General features: G+C 46.0%; 1 protein-coding gene across 2 annotated transcripts in view; it reads left to right on the top strand.

Annotated features, from left to right (window-relative positions):
* Positions 1 to 20,698, top strand: part of DOC2B (double C2 domain beta) — a 37,356-nt gene extending 16,658 nt beyond the window's left edge. The window contains exons 6-9 of one of the 2 annotated variants that reach the window (XM_077851827.1): positions 795 to 952; positions 16,890 to 17,072; positions 17,784 to 17,880; positions 18,554 to 20,698. In XM_077851827.1, the coding sequence (XP_077707953.1) occupies positions 795 to 952; positions 16,890 to 17,072; positions 17,784 to 17,880; positions 18,554 to 18,595 (480 nt within the window). In that variant the 3' untranslated portion in view covers positions 18,596 to 20,698. The remainder of the gene's footprint in view (positions 1 to 794; positions 953 to 16,889; positions 17,073 to 17,783; positions 17,881 to 18,553) is intronic. The other variant, XM_077851828.1, reaches the window with a different exon arrangement.
* Positions 20,699 to 23,235: the final 2,537 nt, after the last annotated feature.

The raw sequence follows: 23,235 nt of genomic DNA, 5'->3' as shown, positions 1-23,235 counted from the left end.
TTTCACACATCTCACAAACTAGCATAAGATCACTGTTTAGTGAGGCCATCCTGCACAGAGCCCTAGGCCAGAGTGGCAGATAGGTAAATCTCGCAGGCTTAGTCTCCGTTAATTGTGGCTGCCCAGTCAGCACTGAAAGGTGCTGAGGCTTCATATGAGCTCAGAGTAAGTGCAGTGATCAATTAGTCATCTCTGCTCTGGGAGTGGGAGTTGGGGAAGGTGGCTCTTACTTCACCTCATAGGAGCCCATCTCCAGAGAGGTGTAGGCAGGGCCCCTGCCTATGAGGATCCACATGGGGCATCACTTTAGGGACAACCAGCAGACCATCGTGGACAAAGGGATGTGGCTGGGACTTCAGTGAGAGGAGCCTAGCAGAGAGGCCTAAGGAGGAGCCCTGGGGGCTCTAACTGGTATGTCCGGGTAGACAGAGGGTAGGGAGGAGTTCCAGAAGAGCAGGAGCCAGACGGTGGAAAGTGGTCTCAGAAGGATAGGGAATGGAAACTCTCAGGCTAATTGGGACAGGGAGGTAGACTGGGACACCACGCCTATAGCTGAGGTCTGACCCCTGAGGAGAGCCCTGGGTAGCCGCTGGAGCATGAGAGAGACCCAGACAGCCCCTCCGTGCCTCCCTGCTCCCCTTGGGGTTGGGAATATGTCAAAGCTCTGACTTCTGGGTTCTCCACAAGGGGGCTATCCCCTACATCCCCTGGGCCAGCAGACAGCCTCAGTAGCCCATAGCTGAGGGAGGGAGTGGGAACAGGTGAGGCTAGCCAAGTGGCTCCCTGCCCAACAGGTGGACAAGACAGAAGACAAGTCCCTGGAGGAGCGGGGACGAATCCTGATCTCCCTCAAGTACAGCTCACAGAAGCAGGGCCTGCTGGTCGGCATTGTGCGCTGTGCACACCTGGCTGCCATGGATGCCAACGGCTACTCGGACCCCTACGTGAAGACGTGAGTGCATGGCCCAGGCCAGCCATCTCCTAGCCCCCTCACCTCAAAGGACAGGAGGTCTGTGGATGAGATCAGGAGTCTAATGTGGCAAGCACTAAAAGAGCTCCTGAAGCACAGCGGGTACTGCACCCCTGGGGGTGTATCCTCTTCTGTACTCCTTTGGCAATGCTGGGGGTTAAGTCTGACCAGCCCCATTTCACAGATGGGGAAACTGAGGCCTGTAGACTTTCCCAGGTCATGCAGAGAGAGAGAGAGAGAGAGAGAGAGAGAGAATAGTTCTCTCCTGACACCCCATTCAGACCTCCCATTGACTGTGACCTCAGAAAGGACTGGGTTGGAGGTAGGACTGGGCCTGGGCCAGACCAGGAGATCCAGTGAAGACTCAGTGCTGCCTGTGTGCACCCAGGCCTATGCTGGTAGCACAGAAGCTGAGAAAGTCCACCCACCCTGCCAGTGGGACTCATGGTGGTGCTGGAGAGAAACCCTAAGTCAGGGGGCCATGCAAAGTACCATGGGCTCCAGAGTCATGAACCTGTGCCAGCATGGGCTATGACTCTGAGAGGGAGGCAGGGGCTGGTGGCCCTCCAGTTAGGAAGGAGGCAGGTGGCGCACTGAGCACCCTCAGGGCCCTGGGCCTTCTGCAAATAAAAGATGGATATTAGTCTGGATTCCCATTGAGGCTTTCTCAAAGGGTAGATGTGGGGAAGAATTGGGGTCAGCAGAAAGGAGGTATTCCTATTTAAGTAGAGGAATAAAGGAGTGAAGACGTAGAAGCAGGGATGAGCCTGGCCTGAGGGGACAGTGAGGAGCCCCAGTGCTCCCATGACCCAACTCTGGAGCTACCATGCCCACTGGCCACTATTATATTTCTGTCAGTTTTAAAATCCTATTACAGGGGCACCTGGCTGGCTTAGTCAGTGGAGCAGTGACTCTCCCTTGGGGTTGTGGGTTCACAACCCACAATGTGTGTACTCCATGTTGGATGTAGAGATTATTTATTTTTAAAGATTTTATTTTTAGGTAAATAAATAAATAAAATCCTATTGCAAAAATGGTGCAGCCACTTTGGAAAATAGCCTGGTGTGTTCAAAAGTTAAACATGGAATACCACGCAACCCGGCAGTTCTACTCCCAGGTGCACACCCAAGAGAACTGGAAACACATGTCCACACAAACACTTATACACGAATGTTCACAGCAGCAATATTCACAATAGGCAAAAAGGAAACCACCTAAAATGTCCATCAGCTAATGAATGGATAAACAAACTGTGGCATATCCATACAATGGAATATTATTCAGCTATAGAAAGGAGTGAAGGGGCACCTGGCTGGCTCACTCAGTTAAGTGCCTGACTCTTGATTTCAGCTTGGGTCATATTCTGAGCGTTGTGGGGTTGAGCCCCGAGTTGGGCTCTGCACTGGGTATGGAGTCTACTTGAGATTCTCTTTCTCCCTCCCCTCTCCCCACAGCGTACTTGCTCTCTCTTAAAAAAAAAAAAAAAAAAATTAAAGGACTGAAGTATTAATTCATGCTATAATATATGAACCTTGAAAAGATTATTGGATTAGGTAGGACTCCTGGGTGGCTCAGTGGTTGAGCATCTGCCTTTGGCCCAGGGTCCTGGGATCGAGTCCTACATTGGGCTCCCTGCGTGGAGACTGCTTTTCTCTCTGCCTGTGTCTCTGCCTCTCTCTCTCTCTGGGTCTCTCATGGACAAATAAGTAAAATCTTAAAAGAAAAAAAGAAGAAAAAAAAAGAAAAGAAAAAAGAAAAGAAGAAAAGAAAAGAAAAGAAAAGAAAAAAGACGGCGCCTGGATGGCTCAGTGGGTTGAGTGTCTACCTTCGGCTCAAGTCATGATCCCAGGTCCTGGGATCCGCAGTGTCAGGCTTCCTGCTCGGAAGGGAGTCTGCTTGTCCCTCTTCCTCTGTCCCTTCCCCCACTTGTGCTCTCTTCTCTCACTTGCACTCTCTCTCTCAAATAAATAAATAAAATCTTAAAAAAAAAAATATTAGATTAGGCTAACTGAAAGAAACCAAACACAAAAGACCACACCTTATATAATTTCATTTATGTGAAAGTCCGAAATAGGCAAATCCATAGAGGCAGAGAGCAGATTAGATTAGTAGTGCCAAGGGCTGGAGGAGGGTTGGGGAGAACAGGGAGTAACTGGATTTCTGAGGAGATGAAATGTTCTAAAATTGTGATTGTGACAGTGACACCACTGTCTGTGAGTGTACTAAAAACCATTCAATTGTATACTTTTTTTTTAAAGATTTTATTTATTCATGAGAGACACAAAGAGAGAGGCAGAGACATAGGCAGAGGGAGAAGCAGGCCCCACACAGGGAGCCCTATGCGGGACTCCGGGACTCCGTCAGGGATCCCGGGATCATGCCCCAAGCCAAAGGCAGAAGCTCAACCGCTGAGCCACCCAGGCATCCTTCAATTGTATACTTTAAAAGGGTGCATTATACATGTGAATCATATTCTAGTAGAGGTGTTATTTTTTAAAAATCCAGTGCCACCGGGCCCAGGAGCAGTACCAGGTTTAACAGGAAGCTGACCAGGATCACTGGGGGAAGGCAGGTTCCCTGCACATGGCACAGGGGCTACTGGTTTTCCACGTTAAAAAAAAAAAAAAGTGAACTGGGTCCCCACTTCAACCATTAGCAAAACCATGATTTCCACTGAATTAGAGACCATTGTGAGAGGAAATGCCATAACCATTCAGAAGCTCATCAGGAGACTCTTTATAACCATTGGAGGGCAAGTCAGTAATATCTAGTCAACTAGGCCAGTGTGTATGGCTGCATTGTTTCCCTTCCAGGTTTGTATTCTAGAAACCCAGGTACGGGTGAAGTGCTGTTCATCGCAGCATTGTCTGTGATAGCAATGCACTAGAAACAGCCAAGCATTCATCAGCAGAGGAGTAGATTAATAAAATGTGGCATATGCGTATAATGAAGTACTAGGCAGTTAAAGTGAATAAATTAGGACTTGGTAAATTAACATGGACAGCTATCCAAACATGCTGATCCCAAAAGCAAACTTCAGAACAGTGCACACAGTGTGATACTGTTTCTGTACATTTGTGTATCTCCAGCCCTGCAGAGAATCTCAAGGTATTGGTGGTCTCTGGAGAGGGAGGGAGGAAGGGACTGGGAGGCAACAAAGTGCCTGCACTGGTACTTGTGAGGCTACAGTTCCCATACAGAAGGAAAGATAATCCAAAGTCAAAATGGTATAAGTTTTAAAATCTGGCTCAGTGGGGCACTTGGGTGGCTCAGTTGGTGAAGCGTCTGCCTTCAGCTTAGGTCGTGATCCCAGCGTCCTGGGATGCAGCCCTGCATCAGGCCTGCTTCTCCCTCTCCCTCTGCCTGCTGCTCCCCCTAGTTATGCTCTCTCTCGCTCTCTCTCTCTCAAATAAATAAAATCTTTAAAAGTAAATAAATAATTTTTTAAAAAATCTGGCTCAGTGTCCAACTGCCAGGTTGACAGGAATTCCAGGGTCCTATGCTGGATTAAAAATCAGATTTAGGGGCACCTGGGTGCCTGAGTCAGTGAAGCATCTGCCTTTGGCTCAGGTCATGATCTCAGGATCCTGGGATGGAGCCTCGGCTCAGCAGGGAGCTGCTTCTCCCTCTCCCTCTGCCCCTCCCACTGCTTGTGTGTTCTCTCTCTCATGCTTTCTCCCAAATAAATAAACTCTTTAAAAATAAAATAAAAGGGGATCCCTGGGTGGCGCAGCGGTTTGGCGCCTGCCTTTGGCCCGGGGCGCGATCCTGGAGACCCGGGATCGAATCCCACATCGGGCTCCCGGTGCATGGAGCCTGCTTCTCCCTCTGCCTGTGTCTCTGCCTGTGTCTCTGCCTCTCTCTCTCTCTGTGTGTCTATCACAAATAAATAAAAATTAAAAAAAAATAAATAAATAAAAATAAAATAAAAGGTTTATTGAGATATAATTTACACACTATAAGTTTCTCCCCTCTTGAAGCTCAGCTGATGTATACAATCTTACTACCACCGGTCAAAATAAAGAATACTTCTGTCACCCCAGGAAACTTCCCCAGCCCCAGGCAACCACTGATATATTTTCTGTCCCAATAGCTTTGCCTTTTCCAGACTTTCTTATAAAGGCAAACTTTCAGTATTTTGGCTCTCGAATCTAGCTTCTTTCACATAGCATAATGCATTGGCGATTCATCCACATGCTTATGTGTGCCAATAGTTTTTTTTTTTTTTTAAAGCTTTTATTTGTTTATTCATGAGAGACACAGAGAGAGAGGTAGAGACAAACACAGAGGGAGAAGCAGGCTCCTCGCAGGGAGCCCAATATGGAACTCGATCCCAGGATCACGCCCTGGACCCTCAACCACTGAGCCACCCAGGCATCCCTAGTTTGGTCTTCCTTATTGCCAAAGAGTCATTCATAGAGAAACCAAAGTTGTTGCCTTTGCTCAGTTGTGTTGAAATGCATATGAGTTTCCTTTTTCTTTTTTTTTTTCTTTTTGAGTGTAATTGACCTACAATGTTTCATTAGTTTGTGCACAAAGTAGTAACTGGACGTCTCTATACATTATGCTCTGCTCACCGAAGTATAGCTAACCTGTCACCATATAACACTATTACAGCACCACTGATTATATTCCCTGTGCTGTGTCTCTCATCTCCATGACTGATTCATCCCATAACTGGAAGCATGGACTTCCCACCCCCCTACATCCATTTTGCCTATCCCTGTGATCACCTCCCTCCCCTCTGGCACCCACTAGTTCTCTGTTTATGGGTCTGTTTCTGCTTTATTTGTTCATTTGTTCTCTCTCTTTTTTTTTAGATTTTATTTGTTTGTTTATTTATTTATTTATTTATTTATTTATTTATTTAGAGTGTGAGAACAGGGGGAGAGAGGATCTCAAGCAGACTCCACGCTGAGCACAGAGCCTGACATGGGGCTCAATCCCACAACCCCAGGGCTCGATCCCACAACCCTGAGATCATGACCTGAGTCAAAATCAAGGGTCATGGGCAGCCTGGGTGGCTCAGCGGCTTAGCATCACCTTCAACCCAGGGTGTGATCCTGGAGACCTGGGTCAAGTCCCACATCGGGCTCCCTACCTGGAGCCTGCTTCTCCCTCTGCCTGTGTCTCTGCTCCTCTCTCTGTGTCTCTCATGAATGAATAAATAAAATATTTTTTAAAAAAAGAAAAAGAAATCAAGGGTCAGACACTCAACCAACTAAGCCACCCAAGTGCTCTTGTTTTATCCTTTAGATTCCATGGTACGAGAGAAATCATATGGTATTTGTCTTTCTCTGTCTGACCTATTTCACTTAGCATCATACTCTGCAGCTCCATCCATGTTGTTGCAAATAGCAAGATCTCATTGCTTTTTGTTTTTTGTTTTATAAAGATTTTATTTATTTATTCATGAGAGACACAGAAGGCAGAGACGGAGGAGAAGCAGGCTCCATGCAGGGAGCGGGATGTGGGACTCAATACCAGGTCTCTCCAGAATCACGCCCAGGGCTGAAGGCAGATGCCCAACCGCTGAGCCACCCAGGCATTCCAGACAATTTCTTTTTTCCATTCTACTATGTATTTTTTTTTTTTTTTACTGAAGGATAGTGGACACATGTTACAATAGTTTCAGGTATATAACAAGTATATACTTTATGTTATTCTCCACACAGGTGTAGCTACCATCTGTCACCATACACCGCTATTACAATACTGCTGACTATATTCCCTTTGGTGTACCTTTTATTCCCATGACTGATTGATTTTATAACTGGAAGCTTGAATTTCCCACACCCCTTAGTATTTTTTTTTCTTTTTAGAGTGTGCATATGTGTGTACCCACATCCATGTGCACACACGTGCACAAGCAGGGCAGGGAAGGGACAGAGGGAGACACAGAATCTTAAGCAGTCTCCATGCCCAATTAAGAGCCTGACTCAGGGCTCGATCTCACCACTCTGAGATCATCACCTGAGCTGAAATCAATAACAGGATGCTTAACCGATTGAGCCACCCAGCTGCCCTTCTCCTTGGTATTTTTTGAGGAACCTCCACGCAGTTTTCCACCAGTGGTTGCACCAGTTTACATTCCCATCAACACTGCATAAAGGTTCTTTCTTCCCCACATCCTTGTCAATACTTGTTACTTCCGATATTAGTCATTCTGATACATGTGAGGTGGTATCTCATTGTGGTTTTGATTGACTTTCCCCTAATGATGAGTGATGATGAGCATCTTTCCATGTGTCTGTTAGCCAGCTGTATGTCGTCTTTAAAAAAAAAAAAAAAGTCGGGATCCCTGGGTGGCGCAGCGGTTTGGCGCCTGCCTTTGGCCCAGGGCGCGATCCTGGAGACCCGGGATCGAATCCCACATCGGGCTCCTGGTGCATGGAGCCTGCTTCTCCCTCTGCCTGTGTCTCTGCCTCTCTTTCTCTCTGTGTGACTATCATAAATAAATAAAAAATTAAAAAAAAAATAAAAAATAAAAAAAAATTAAAAATAAATTTAAAAAAAAGTCTATTCTACCCATGTTCTAATCAAATATTTTTGATGGTGAGTTGCATAAGTTCTTTATATATTTTGGGTATTAACCCCGATGACAAATATATCATTTGCAAATATCCTCACATTCAGTGGGTTTCTTTTCATCTTGTTGATGTCTTCCTTTAATGTGCAAAAGCCTTTTATTTTGAGGTAGTCCCAATATCTTATTTTTGCTTTTGCTTCCCTTGTCTGAGGAGACATATCTAGAAAAATGGTGCTAAGGCTGATGTCAGAGAGTTTGCTGTCTATATTTTTTTCTAGGAGTTTGATGGTTTCAGGTCTTATATTTAAGTCTTTAGTCCATTTTGAGTTTATTTTTGTATATGGTTTAAGAAAGAGTGGTCCAGTTTTCTCAATGCCATTTATTAAAGAGACTGTCCGTTCCCCATTGTATATTCTTTTTTCTTTTTCTTTTTTTAAGATTTATATATTTAGGGCAGCCCCAGTGGTGCAGCGGTTTAGCGCCGCCTGCAGCCCAGGGCATGATCCTGGAGACCCTGGATCGAGTCCCACATCAGGCTCTCTGCGTGGAGCCTGCTTCTCCCTCTGCCTGTGTCTCTGCCTCTCTCTTTCTCTCTGTGTCTCTCTCATGAATAAATAACATCTTTAAAAAAATAAAAATAAAAAAAGATTTATATATTTATTCATGAAAGACACAGAGAGAAAGAGGCAGAGATGTGGACAGGGGGAGAAGCAGGCTTCTGCAGGGAGCCTGATGTGGAACTTGATCCCTGGACCCCGGGATCACAACCTGAGCCAAAGGCAGATGCTCAACTGCTGAGCCATGCAGGCGCGTCTCCTTATTGTATATTCTTGCCTCCTTTGTTGTATATTAATTGACCATACAAGCATGGATTTATTTATGATCTCTCTATTCTGTTTCACTGATGTATATGCCTATTTTTGTACCAGTACCACCATATTGTTTTTGTTTTTGAGAGAGTATAGTGGGGGGATGAGGGAGGCAGAGGGAAAGGAAGAGAGAGAATCCCAAACAGGCTTCACATCTAGCACAGAGCCCAATGAGGGTCTCAATCTGATGACCCCAAAATCATGACCTGAGCCAAAATCAAGAGTCAGATGCTTAACCAACTGAGCCATCCAGGCACCCCAGTACCATATTCTTTTGGTTAGTATGGCTTTGTAGTAGGTCTTGAAATCTGGGAGTGTGATACCTTCAGTTTTGTTCTTCTTTCTCAAGATTGCTTTGGATATTTGGGGTCTTTTGTGATTCTATACAAATTTTAGAATTATTTTCTCTAGTTGAGTGAAAAATGTATTTGCTATTTTGATAGGGATTGTACTGAATCTGTAGATTGTTTTGGATAGTATGGACATTTTATCAATATTAATTCTTCCAATCCATGTATGGTGTATCATTCCATTTGTATCATCTTCAATTTCTATTTATTTATTTATTTATTTATTTATTTATTTATTTATTTATGATAGTCACAGAGAGAGAGAGAGAGAGGCAGAGACATAGGCAGAGGGAGAAGCAGGCTCCATGCACCGGGAGCCCGACGTGGGATTCGATCCCGGGTCTCCAGGATCGCACCCTGGGCCAAAGGCAGGTGCCAAACCGCTGCGCCACCCAGGGATCCCCATCTTCAATTTCTATCATCTGCATTTTATATTTTTCAGAGTACAGGTCTTTCACCTTCTGGGTTAAGTTTATTCCTAGGTGGTTTTTATTTATTTATTTTTTGGTGCAACTGTAAATGGAATTTTTTCTTTGTTTTTTCTTTTTTTCTTTTTCTTTTTATTAAGAAAGCAGGGGGTAGGGGCCAAGGGAAGAAAGAGAGAATCTCAAGCAGGCTCCATGCCCAGCACAGAGCCTGACATAGGGTTCAATCTCACAACCCTGAGATCATGACCTGAGCTAAAATAGTCAGATGCTTAACTGACTGAGCCACTCAAGCGTCCCTGGAATTGTCTTCTTAATTTCTCTTTCTACTAATTCAATATTAGTGCATAGAATAGCAACAGATTTCTGTATATTAATTACCTGTCCTGCAGCTTTACTGAATTCACTTATTCTAGCAGTTTTTTGGTGTATTCTTTAGGGTTTTCTATGTATAGTATCATGTCATCTGCTAATAGAGACAGTTTTGCTTCTTCCTTGTCAGTATGGATGCCTTTTTATTTTTTATCTGATTGCTGTGGCTAGGACTACCAGTACTATGTTGAAAAAAAGTGACAAGTGTCCTTGTCTTGTTCCTGATCTAAGAAGAAAAGCTCTGAGGTTTTCACCAAGTATGATGTTAGTTGTGGTCTTGTCATATGTGGCATTTATTATGTTGAAATATGTTCCCCCTAGAACCACTTTATTGAGAGTTGTTATCATGAATTGATATTGTATTTTGTCAATGTTTTTTCTGCATCCAATGAGATGATCATATAATGTTTATCTTTCATTTTGTTAATGTGGTGTATCATGTTGATATTGAACCATCCTTGCATGTCTGGAACAGATCCCACTTGATCATGGTGAATGATTTTTTAAAAAATATTTCATTTATTTATTCATGAGAGACACAGAGATAGGGGGCAGAGACACAGGCAGAGGGAGAAGCAGGCTCCATCCAGGGAGCCCCATGCGGGACTCTATCCCGGGACCCCGGGATCACACCCTGAGCCAAAGGCAGACGCTCAACCGCTGAGCCACCCAGGCATCCCATGAATGATTTTTTTAATGTATTGTTCAATGTGCTTTGCTAATATTTCCTAGAGGATTTTTGCATCTATGTTCATCAGAGATGTTGGCCTATATAGTTTGTTCATCTTTCTTTCTTTCTTTCTTCCTTTCTTCCTTTCTTCCTTCCTTTCTTCCTTTCTTCCTTTCTTCCTTTCTTTTTGTAGTGTCTTTGGTTTTGGTATCAGGATAATACTGTGCTCATAGAATGTATTGGTAAGCTTTCCTTCTTTGTCCATTTTTTGGAATTGTTTAAAGAGAATAGGTATTAACTCTTCTTTAAATGTTTCGTAGAATTCACCTGTGAATCCATCTGGTCCTGGACTTTTGTTTGTTGGGAGGTTTTTTTTTTTTGGGGGGGGTTAAGATTTTATTTATTTATCCATGAGAAACATGGAGAGAGAGGCAGAAACAGAGGCAGAGGGAGAAAGCAGGCTCCATGCTGGCAGCCCAATGTGGAACTTGATCCCAGGACCATGGGATCACACCCTGAGCCAAACGCACATGCTCAACCATTAAGCCATCCAGGCATCCCTATTGGGAGTTCTTTTTGATTGCTGATTCAATATCATTACTAGTAATCAGTCTGTTCAGATTTTCTGGTTCTTTTTCATTAGTTTTGAAGGATTGTATGTTTCTAGAAATTGATTTCTTCAAAGTTGTCTAGTTTTTGACATATAATTTTTCATAGTAGTCTCTTAGTAGTCATTGTTCTCTTTCATTTCTGATTTTATGTATTTGGGTCCTCTCTTTTTTTCTTGATGAGTCTGGCTAAAAGTTTATCAATTTTGTTTTGTTTTGTTTTTTTTATTTAAATTCAGTTAGCCAACATATAGTACATCATTAGTTTCAGATGTAATTTTCTTTTCTTTTTTTTTTTTTTTTTAGATTTATTTATTTAGGGATGCCGGGGTGGCTTAGTGATTGAGTGCCTGCCTTCAGCCCAGGGCATGACCCTGGAGTCCTGGGATTGACTCCCCTTTTGGGCTCCCTGCGTGGAGCCTTCTTCTCCCTCTGCTTGTGTCTCTGCCTCTCTCTCTCTCTGTGTGTGTCTCTCATGATTAGGTGAATAAAAATCTTTTTTTTAATTATTTATTTATTCATGAAAGACACAGAGAGACAGAGAGAGGGAGGACATCAGGTCCTGAGCTGAAGGTGGACGCTCAAATGCTGACCACCCAGGTGTCCCCAGATGTAGTTTTCAGTAATTCTTCAGTTGCATATAACACCCAGTACTCATCACATCACATGCCCTCCTTAATGCCCATTACTCAGTTATCCCATCCCCCCAACCAGTTTTATATTTTTTTTAATTTAATTTTATTTTTTAAGATTTTATTTATTTATTCATGATAGTCACAGAAAGAGAGAGAGAGGGAGAGAGAGAGAGAGAGAGAAGCAGAGCGAGAAGCAGGCCCTATGCACCGGGAGCCCGACATGGGATTCGATCCCGGGTCTCCAGGATCGCGCCCTGGGCCAAAGGCAGGCGCCAAACCGCTGCGCCACCCAGGGATCCCCAGTTTTATATTTTTAAAAAACCAGCTCTTGCTTTCATAAAAAAAGAGAAAACAAGGTATTTACTTTTTTTTCTTTTGGTATTTTCCTATTGTTTAAGTCTTTACTTCATTTATTTCTACTCTGATCTTTCTTAAAAATTTTTTAAGGTTTTATTTATTTATTCTGCAGAGAGAGAGAGAGAGAGAGAGAGAACAAGCATGTAGAGGGAGAAACAGATTCCCACCAAGCAGGGAATGCGATGTGGGACTCAATCCCAGTACCCTGGGATCATGACCTGAGTCCAAGGCAGACGCTCTGGGACGCCTTGGTGGCTCTGTCGTTGAGTGTCGGCCTTTGGCTCAGGTTGTGATCCCAGAGTCCTGGGATCAAGTCCCACATCCTCCCTCTGGGGAGCCTGCTTCTCCCTCTGCCTGTCTCTGCCTCTCTTTCTGTGTGTCTCTCATGAATAAATAAACAAAAATACTTAAAAAAAAAAAAATAAAGGCAGACACTCAACTAACTGAGCCACCCAGGGGCACCTCTACTCTGATCTTTATATTATATCCTACTTTTAACTTCAGGGTGTTTTTGTTCTTTTCCTAGTTCCTTTAGGTGTACGGTTAGATTGTTTATTTGAGATTTTTCTTGTTTCTTGAGATAGGACTGTATCACTGTAAATTTCCCTCTTAGAACTACTTTTGCTGCATCCCAAAGATTTTGCACCATTGTGTTTTCATTTTCCATGTCTCCATGTATTTTTAAATTTTCTTTTCAATTTCTTGTTGACCCGTTGGCTATTTAGTAGCATATTGTTTATCCTCCATGTTTATGGGTTTTTCCAGTTTTTTCTTTTGATCTCTAGTTTCATACTGTTGTAGTTGGGGGGGAAAGTTTCATATGATTTCAGTCTTCTTAAATGTAGAGTTTTTTATATATTTTTTTTAATTTGAGAGAGAGAGAGAATGAGCAGGGGGAGGAGCCAAGGGGGGGGGGGAGAGAGGGAGAGAGAGAGAATCCTAAGCTGAGCATGGAGCCTGTCCTGGGGCTTGATCTCATAACCCTGAGATCATGACCTGAGCCAAAATCAAGAGTTGGATGCTTAATCGACTGAGCCACACAGGCATCCCTTAAATGTAGAGATTTGTTTTGTGGCCTAACAGGTCATCAATCCTGGAGAATGTTCCATGTGCACCTGAAAAGAATGTATGTTGTGTTGATTTTGGATGGAAAGTTCTGTACATATCTGTTGAGTCCATCTGGTCTAATGTGCCATTCAAAGACACTGTTTCCTTATTGACTTTCTGCCTGGATGATCCATCCATTGACGTAATTGGGGTGTTAGTCACCTACTATTACTGTATTACTGTCCGTTTTGTTCTTTATGTCTGTTCATATTTGCTTTATGTATTTAGATGCTACAATATTGGGTGCATAGATATTTATCATATTTTCTTGTTGAACTGATGCCCTTATCATTTTATAATGTCCTTCTTCATCTCTTGTTAGTCTTTGGTTTAAAGTCTGTTTTGTTGGGGCACCTGGGTGGCTCAGTGGTTGAGCATCTGCCTTTGGCTCAGAGGGTGATTCTGGGGTCCTGGGATCAAGTCCCACATTGGGCTCCCCTCAAGGAGTCTGCTTCTCCCTCTGCCTCTGTCCCTGTCTCTCTCTGCGTGTGTCTCTCATGAGTAAATAAATAAAAATCTTAAAAAAAAATAAAAAATAAAATCTGTCTAATGTAAGTAAGTATTGCTCCTCAGCTTTTCCCTCACCCCCACCCCTGCTTCCATTTGCATGGCATATCTTTTTCCATCCCTTCATTTTCAGACTGTATCTTTAAGTCTGAACTGTGTATCTTGTAGGCAGCATATAGATGAGTCTTTTTTTTTATACATTCTGTCACCCTCTGTCTTTTGATTGGAGAATTTAGACCTTTTAGAATTTTTTTAAAGCTTTATTTATTTAGTTAGTTAAAGATTTTACCCATTTATTTATTCTTGAGAGACACACACACACACACACAGAGAGGCAGAGGGAGAAGCAGGCTCCATGAAGGGGAGGGACTCGATCCGAGGACTCCTGGATCATGCCCTGAGCCAAAGGCAGGCATTCAATCGCTGAGCCACCCAGGTGTCCCTAGACCTTTTAGATTTAAACTAATTATTGATAGGTGTGTATTTATTGCCATTTTGCTAATTGTTTCCTATTGTTTTTTATGAGTTTCCAGTTATTGATGACTTCATAAAGCTGCTGAAGAATGGGTTTTTGTGTGGATCTATGTCTTTAGTTCTCTCTCCCACCTCCAGCCTTTTTAAATAAATATTTTGTAGTGTTTTTATAATGAATTAGTGTTATTTATATATTTATAATAAAAATCACAACTAAAAAATCAATGAGATACCACTTTCAAACCAGCAAGGATTTCTTTTTTAATAACTGGAAGATATAGATATCTTTTTTAATAACTGCACACCTGGGTGGCTCAGCAGTTGAGTGTCTGCCTTTGGCTCAGGGTGCAATCCCAGAGTCCTGGGATCAAGTCCCACATCAGGCTTTCTACACGGAGCTTGCTTCTCCTGCCTCTGCCTATGTCTCTGCCCCGCCCCCCATCCCTCATGAATAAATAAATATATAAAAATAAATAAATAACTGGAAGTCGGTACCTCTTAATTCCCTTAACCTATTTCGCCTGTCCCTCCCCTTCCTCCTTCTCTCCTCTGGCAAGCACCAGTTTGTTCTATGTTTATAAGGATGATTCTGGTGTTTTGTTCATTTGCTTTGTCTTTCATATTTCATATATAGGTGAAATCACATGGTCTTTGTCTCTCTGATTTCACCTAGCACAGCACCCTCTAGGTCCATCCATGTCACCACACCACAAATAGCAAGATCTCATTATATTTTATGGTTAATATTCCATTATGTGTGTGTGTGTACATACACATATGTACACACACACACATATATACTCTATATGTATATACATACATGTATGTATACATATACTATATATGTTGTACACACAACATATATATATATATACACATAACATATACACATACACAAATATACATACACATACCACATCTTCTTTATCCGTTCATCTATCAGTGGACACTTGGGTTGCTTCCATAATTTGGCTGTTGTATATAATGCTTCAGTAAACACAGGGGTATAGATATCTTTTTGAATTAGTGTTTTCATTTTCTTTGGGTAAATACCCAGTAATGGAACTTAGTATTTCTATTTTTAATCTTTTGAGGAACCTCCATTTTGTTTTCCCAGTGGCTGCACCAATTTACATTCCTACCAGCAGTGAATGTAAATTCTCCACATCTTCACCAACATTTACCTCTTATCTTTTTGATACTAGCCATTCTGACTCGTGTGAGGTGGTATCTCATCATGGTTTGATTTGCATTTCCTTGGTGATTATTGAATTTCATGTATCTGTTGGCCATCTGTATGTCTTCTTTAAAAAAATGTCTTTTCAGGTTCCCTGCCTATTTTTAAATCAGATTATTTGGGGGTTTTTTGGTGTTGAGTTGTATAAGTTCTCCATGTATTCTGGGTATTAACCCCTTGTCAGATAAATCATTTGCAAATATCTTCTCTCATTCAGTAAGTTGTTTCATTTTGTTGATAGTTTCCTTTGCTGTGCAAAAGCTTTTTATTTTGGTGTATTCCCAACAGTTTATTTTTTGCTTTTGTTTCCCTTGCCTGAGGAGACACATCCATAAATATGTTGCTAAGGCTGATGATGTTCAAGAGATAACTGCAAATCAGCAAGGATTTAAGGCAACGATACTCAGCTTTGCTGAGGGTACTGTGCATCATCTATATGGCCTTTTCAGAGGATAGTTTGGCATAATGAAGCAAGAAGTTTGATACATGTGTGCCTTTGGGTGGGTAATTTTACTTCTGGGAATTCAGTCATTCATTCAACAGATGTTTGCTGACCTACCCAGTGTACTGGGTCCCAAATAGGGTGCTAGGAAGCTGGTGGTGAGATAGATGTAGTTCCCACCCCCAAAGCACCCTCAGCAGAGGCAGTACAATTACTGCGCAAGTGTCTATACAGGAACAGGGTAAGAAGTTCTGCAAAGGAACTCCTGTTATGGCTTCTGAGTACTAGCCCTGTGCTGAGAAGCTGTGTGACCTTGGGCAAGTCCTTCTATCTCTCTGAGCCTGATGAAAGCAGCTCTTGGGCATCAAAGTCTAAGGAACTAATACCTATAGAAGAGCTGGCTCACAGGCCAGGCTTCCCTCTCCCTACAGGAGGCACTGTTGTAACTTCCTCAAAGAGTCATTGAAGTAGAGGCAATGGTCATATAACTGTAGGAATATACTAATACGTTATATACTATAGGCAGTATTTATATAATTACGTACTATAAGTCATATACTTTAGGAAGATTATTTTTTGGAAGATGATTTTCATAGTATGTGAATCATATCTCAATAAATCTGCTATTTAAAAAAGGGAAAATCTCTAACAGACCAACTCTGCTAAAAATGTTTTTCTGGTGGGAAACGTAAGCTTTATGAAAATTAAACTTCCAGAAGCAAAGAAAAACCTCAAGGGGAAAAGGGGACTCTGTGATTAACTTCAGAAGTGGGCATGTGGGGGCATCTGGGTGGCTCATTTGTTAAGCGTCTGCCTTTGGCTCATGTCATGATCTTGGGGTCCTGGGATCAAGTCCCGCATCACATCAGAGTCCCTGCCCAGTGGGGAGTCTGCTTCTCCCTCTCCCTCCACCTCTGCCTGCTTCTCCCTCTCCCTCCCTGCTGTTTCCCCTGCTTGTGCTCATGCACTACCTCTGTCAAATAAATGAATAAAATCAAAGAGAAAGAGAAAGAAAAAGAGAGAAAGAGAGAAGAAAGAAGAAAGAAAGGGAAAGAAAGAAAGAAAGAAAGAAAGAAAGAAAGAAAGAAAGAAAGAGAAAGAAGGAAGGAAAGGGCATGTGGAGAAAAGTCTAAGTGACAAAGGAGCCACTTGCTCCTTCCACTGCAGCTGGCCACTAATGTTTGCCACAGGGCAGTGCTGGGGTATCCTATGATTAGTAGGGACAGGAGGCCCACGGATCTCTCTCTAGGAACAAAAAGCTCTCCCAATCCCTGCTGGCTCCATTTGTACCCATAGCTTCTCCCCACCCTCTGCCCATTTGTTGGTTATAATTCCAGATACCTGAAGCCAGATGTGGACAAGAAATCTAAACATAAGACAGCAGTAAAGAAGAAGACCCTGAACCCCGAATTCAACGAGGTACAAGGGGCTGGCGAAGCTGCTGGGAAGCTGCTTGCTGTCCCCCAGGGCAGAGGGCCTGGAGGACTGAGTTTTCCAAGAGCTACTGTGGAAACTGAGAGGTGGGAAGGGGCCACCAGGAGAGCCCCTGGCTGTGGGGGGCAGGGAAGAGACAAGGCCAAGGTGGTACAGATGGAGGACAGGGAAGCCTGGAAAGCTCTTCAGAGAATCAAATTGATGGGACTGTGGCCATGTAGGATGTGGAGGTGGAATGGAGGGACCCAACAGCCAGAGGGGAGGTGCAAGTGACACAGGGGATGCTCTGGGTGGGATGTGAGAATCTGAGATGCCCCAGGGCCTTGAGAAGATCTGGTCCAGGTAGATCCCCAGGTCCTCAGCCCAGAGGGCAGATGCACGTGGAGAGGAGCAGAGGGGCAAATCATCCCAGGAGCCTGTGAGAGAGTCTTACAAACAAGGGAGTGGTGAGCAGAGCCAGACTCAAGAAACGCCAAGCACACCAAGGCTCCCATGTGTATATTAATCTAGCAGTAAGGAGGCTCTTGGGGATTTGGAGAGAGCAGCGTCAGTGACAGAGGAGCAGGTAGGTTGGAGGGCAGGGGGCCCTGAGGACCCCAGCCAGGCTCTCAGGCAGAGTGAATGGAATGGGTGAGAATCCACTCTTGTCCACCATCGAGCACTGGCCACCCTTCATCTCTCCCTCCCTTGCTCTCTCCATTCATTCATCCCCTCACCACACCTCAGAGCCTTCCTGGCCACTGGCCAAGATCGAGGCCCTATGGCATTGCTCCTGACTCTCTTCTTCTGGCCACCAGGAATTCTGTTATGAGATTAAGCATGGGGACCTGGCCAAGAAGACCCTGGAAGTCACTGTTTGGGATTATGACATTGGAAAATCCAACGATTTCATCGGTAAGAGGAACAATGAGAATACCGTTTAGCCACAGGCCTATTCTGAATCCATAGAGGGCAGTGTCCGTAAATCTAAGCCACAGCCCCTCCTTACTGGCCTCTATGGCCCCAGCTTTCCCCAGACTATCTGCCCTCAGAAACAAGGGGCCTCAGACCTTCTCCAGCCTGACTCTATGTGACAGAGGAATAGATAGGTCCGTGAAAGGGAGAGAAGTCTGGGAGGGTCACACAGCAGCCTGTGGTGGAGCAGGGGTGAGAGATGATGATGGTGTTTTGGGCTGGACTCTGTGGAACAAAAAGCTTCAGGTGGCCCTGAATTCCTGGTTCTATGCATAGCCATAAAGCCGACTAGAAATTCCTAAAACATGACGTTGCACTTCACCCCAGCATTGCTCCGTCCTGGAGAGGGGAAGGACAGGATCCCAGGGCCCTGATCAGGTGGGGGAAGGGGGCAGGCTAAGAGTGTGGTGTGGTGGTCAGACCACTGCCCACCCTCAGAGCCCAGTGGGCAGGGTAGAGAGTACAGCCTTGGAGCACAGAATCTGGAAAGGGTAGTTTTGGGGGAGGGGCACTGGTTCCAGAGAGATGGTCTTATGGGAGTACCTGCCCCCAGGCCCCTGGGAGTCAGAAGGTCACTGTGTCCCTGGCTACCCCCTTGACTCCCTTCCTGCAGGAGGTGTGGTTCTGGGCATCAATGCTAAGGGTGAACGCCTGAAGCACTGGTTTGACTGCCTGAAAAACAAGGACAAGCGGATAGAGCGCTGGCACACTCTCACCAACGAACTCCCAGGGGCTGTGCTCAGCGACTGACCAGCCCCCACCTGCTGCTGCACCCACCCCTGCCTGTCACCTGGCCCGGCACCGGCCTGGCCCTGGGCCTCCTCAGCTGCCACCAAGGGCCTCGGCCCTCATCTTGGGGGAGATCCAGGATGCCTGCTCGGACACAGAGCCACCGCAGCCCCTGCTTAGAGGCTGTGGAGGGCCTAGTCCCTTCAAGGGACAGCAAGACCAGAGAGCTGGGCCTGCTTTCAGCTCCTGGGGCCCCAGAGGGCAGGAGGTAGGAGAGGACCCTGGCCTCAGCATCCACCCCAGGGAAGGGAATGGGGTCACCCAGGGAGTGAGGACCCTACTGGAGGTCAACCAGAAATCACAGGGACCCCAGGCTGAGAACAGGAGTGCAGGGGAGCCTTGGCAGGGCCAGTGAGAACTCCCAAGAGGGATATGGGGGGAAGGAGATTTGGGAAAGTATTACCAAAAAGAGGTTCCTACTACATCTGTTCATCTCTGGCATTAGTGGGCAGGTGGGAAAAAGTTGACCTGAGAGCAGAGTATGATAAAGTTCCTACAGGCTCTCACTGAACATGGGCGATTGGCAAGCGCTTCACTCAATGTTTCCATGAGCCCTTGGGGATGAATGAGACCCAGGGACTGCCCTCTGAGAGTTCCTTGGCTAATCAAGGAACTAGAAACAAACCATTACAACAGGGAATGAGGAATGCCAAGACCTGGCTGACATACCTGTGAGTGGCCTGGACTCTGACTCTGCTGGGAGGCAGGGAGGGTTTCCTGGAGGAGGTGATGCTTCAGCAAGGCCTTGAAGGGTGAGTATAGTTTCTAGGCAGACAAAGGGGAAGGGCGGTGTGTGCAGCAGGAATGGAAGGAAGAGTATGGTGATTGGGCTAGGGTTGCTGTGCAAGACCTGAGGTCTCCCCTAGAGACAGAGTTTGTTAGGACAGGAGTGGGGCCTACAGGATGTCACCCACCCCTGCTCCAACCCCCACCCCTGCTCCAACCCCCACCCCTGCCTGCCAGGCCAGCCTCAGCTCATAGCTTGGGGGGAAGTGATGGAAGCACTGTGGTGAAACTGATCTTGGGGCAGCAGGGTCAAGTTCAGTCCTTAGACCCAGTTCTCCCACCTTTAATCTTTCTCCTCCCAAGGAGCTTCGAGGATGGATCCTGCCTTTCATTCTTACTAGCATAAGCATGAGGTCAGCTATCATCAAGAAAAGCATTCCCCCCCCTTTTTTTCATGAAAAGAAGCAAAAAATCCTCATCTTCACCTTTTCCTCCCCTTTGCCCACCCCCCACTTCTGAGTTCAGGGCCAGGGAGTGAGAGGCCCAGGTGATACCCATACATCCTGGCTCTGCTGGGGCCACTGGTGTCCCTTTCGGGAGTGCTGGGTGGGAGTCCCGGGCCTCATTTCTGGGAAGGCCTGTGAGGCTGGATCCCGCTTCCAAGAGCCAAGAGAGACCCCTGCTTGGTGGGCCTGGCACCCTGAGTCAGATGGAGGGTATCGGGATTTTGGAGCCCAAGTAGGAAGCCCCAAGCTTTTCCTGCCTACCAAGGAGACTTCAAGACTGCCGTGTGAACAAATGCGGAGCGAGGGGAATGTCTGTTTGCCCCAGCACTGCACTAATGCAAAACAGAGGCCCAGAGAGGGGAAGAGTAACCTGCCGGAGGGAGACCTTCCCGCCCCACCACAGCAGGGGTAAGCCAGGCTCACCTCTAGCCCAGAGCTCTGGACAACACAGTTCAGGGGAAGGAGGGAGCCGGGCTCTGTCAGCTGCCTGCCTGGGGCTCACCTCTCCCTGCTGCAGACACAAAGCACATCACCATCTGAGGTCTGGGGTGATGATTCGAATTCCACCAAGTGCCCATCAGCCCCTTCCCAGTTTGCAGGGACGACAGGACTCCAGCCCCCACATGGCACCTGGCAACATTGCTGGTCACAGAGCCTTGGGTTTCCTGTCTTCAAGGCGGCTTTGTGTATGTTAAGAGTTTTACACGCACTCTCTTAATGAATTTTCACAATTCTGAGGTGGGTGTGTCATCCTCATTTGACAGATGAAGAAACTGATTCAGAGAGGCTGAGTAATTTGTCAGTGTCACAGAGCTGGGAAAGGGCAAACTAGGTCTCAGGCCAGGTCCCGTGACTGCCACATCCTCTGGAGAACTCCCGAGTGCTCTCCCTCCTGAGCTGAGGACTGCTCAGCAGATAGACTCAGAAGACGCAGTGCATGAGGAAGGGGTGAGACCCCATTGTGTCCTGCTGCCTCATCCCCTAGATGGCTTTGTTTTTTTTTTTTTTTTTTTTTTAATTTTTTATTTATTTATGATAGTCACAGAGAGAGAGAGAGAGGCAGAGACACAGGCAGAGGGAGAAGCAGGCTCCATGCACCGGGAGCCCGACGTGGGATTCGATCCCGGGTCTCCAGGATCGCGCCCTGGGCCAAAGGCAGGCGCTAAACCGCTCCGCCACCCAGGGATCCCTAGATGGCTTTGAAATCACTGGTCCGGTTAGAGCTACCCCCAGAGGTCCCCAGGGTCCGCTGGGAGCTCAGCAATCCCTCCCTAGCCTCGGAGTCTGTAGGCCAGGGCTCTCTCTTCTCCACAAGGCTGGAATAGGGGAACCGCTGGGGGCCTAAGGAAAGGGATGGCCTGTTTTTGAGGGACCTCCCGGCTGGGTGAGCCCTAAGTATCTTCTAGCTTTGCTTCTTGAAGGGCCTTGTTTGGAGAGGAGTCTCACCGCTTCTCCTTGAGGATACTGAAAGGCCGAAGGGCAAGGCTGGAAGGGGCCTTGACTCTCAACCGAATACAAATTCCTTACTAGACACCAGGGAAACTGAGGCCCAGCCGGCGAGGGTAAGGAACCATTTAGGGCTAACTGACCAAGGCTGTGCAAAGAGTACACGGGCCCTGAAAGATGGTCCCAGCTGACCACAGGGACAGGATGGAAGCTAGGTCTTCGGGACGGCCGGCCCACGCGGCGGATGGGGCGCGCAGGGCGGAGGCCCCCGGAGAATGAGCGAGTAGTCTTCACCAGGACCGCCGGGCCCCCTGCAGATTGCATTTCAGCGAAAGAAAAAGTTCTGGAAGCTGCAGTATCAGCTCTGCCTTTGACCCCAAACTGGCATCTTCCCTCGGGTCTGTCAGCCCCACGAAAAGACGGGAAAGCTGACGCCCCTCCCCCCACCTCCAAAAAGTAACTCCGAAGTCTGGCCTCTGACAGGAAGTCGCCGGACGGCGCGCGGCACCCTCCGCCCCGCCTCCCGCCGCCGCTAGCCAATCCCAGACGGGCCCACCTCCCAGCCCTGAGGCGGCCACCTCCTGACCCCTAGTGGCAGGAGCGAGAAACTGCACCTCCCGGCCCGTGCATGTCCTACCGTTTCTTCTCAAACCGAGAGAACCTCCCGATGCATGGACTCTGGCTGTCGTCGACGCAGACTCGTGCACTGCTTACCACCGTTTTGCTACCATGTGGCGGCTGCAGAAAAATGTCCTTAAACTGCAGCCCCACACACAATTTTTGTACTTATGTCTGACCTACTCGAGGGTGTCCTTTTTAAGTCTTATTTGCTAATATTTATAATGATCTGTAATTCAAAATAAATGAAAACGTTCACTGCAATGGCATTTGTTTGGGAGACTGCTTTAAACAGATTGATGAAAGGGCCGGAAAGAGCGAGAGAATGGCAACAGGCTCACGCAGCACGTTGTCTCCTTTAACTCTTCACCAAGAACTCATGAGAGGTAGGTCTGGAGTTACAGATGGAAAAACTAAACTCAGAGAAGTTAAATATTTGGCTGAACCACACAGCTGGTAAGTGACACGACCAGGATTCAACTAATGCCCCCTCCCCCCCAAGACTTTATATCAGGATCACTATGCCATGCTGTCATCTACTGCTCAGCAAACAGCTGTGGAGTATTAACTCTACCACCTAGGCACCTAGGGCAGATTCATCAGCGAGACAGCCAATACACAGTAAATCTAGCATCTTAAATGATGGCAATAGGAGCACTTGGCTGGCTCCATCAGTGGAGCATGGGACTCCCTCTCCAGCTCATGAGTTTGAGACCCACATTGGGAGTAGAGATTACTTTAAAAAAGGAAGAAAGGAATTAGGTGGGGTAGGGTTGGGGGAGGTTGGATTTAAATAGGGAGGTGAGGTAGACCTCCAAAGGTGATTTCTAAGCTAAGACTTGGAGGGTTTGAGATACGGAGCTGTGGAGATACCAGGAATGGCATGTTTTAGGTAGAGGAAGTGGCCAGTGTCCCTAGGGGCCAGCATGGCATGACTGAGAATAGCAAGGAAGGCCAATGGGGTCAAAGCAGGGGAGGGCAAGGGACAAGCCCTAAATGGGGGCACAGAACAGAGGGCTAGATCAAGTAGGACTTTATAAAGACAAGTTTTCACTCTGTGTGATGAGAGCTTATTTCAGTTCTAAGAGGCCACCTGGGAGAGTAAAAGCCTATAGTCTCTCCTCTTAGATATTCCACCACCATAACGAAAGCAGCAAATCCTACACAAGCCCGGAGCACAAGGGAGGGTAAAAAGAGAAAGATCAGGGCA

This window comes from Canis aureus, chromosome 16, assembly GCF_053574225.1.
Source record: "Canis aureus isolate CA01 chromosome 16, VMU_Caureus_v.1.0, whole genome shotgun sequence".
Lineage (NCBI taxonomy): Eukaryota > Metazoa > Chordata > Mammalia > Carnivora > Canidae > Canis > Canis aureus.
This window is presented reverse-complemented; position numbering and strand designations above follow the sequence as displayed.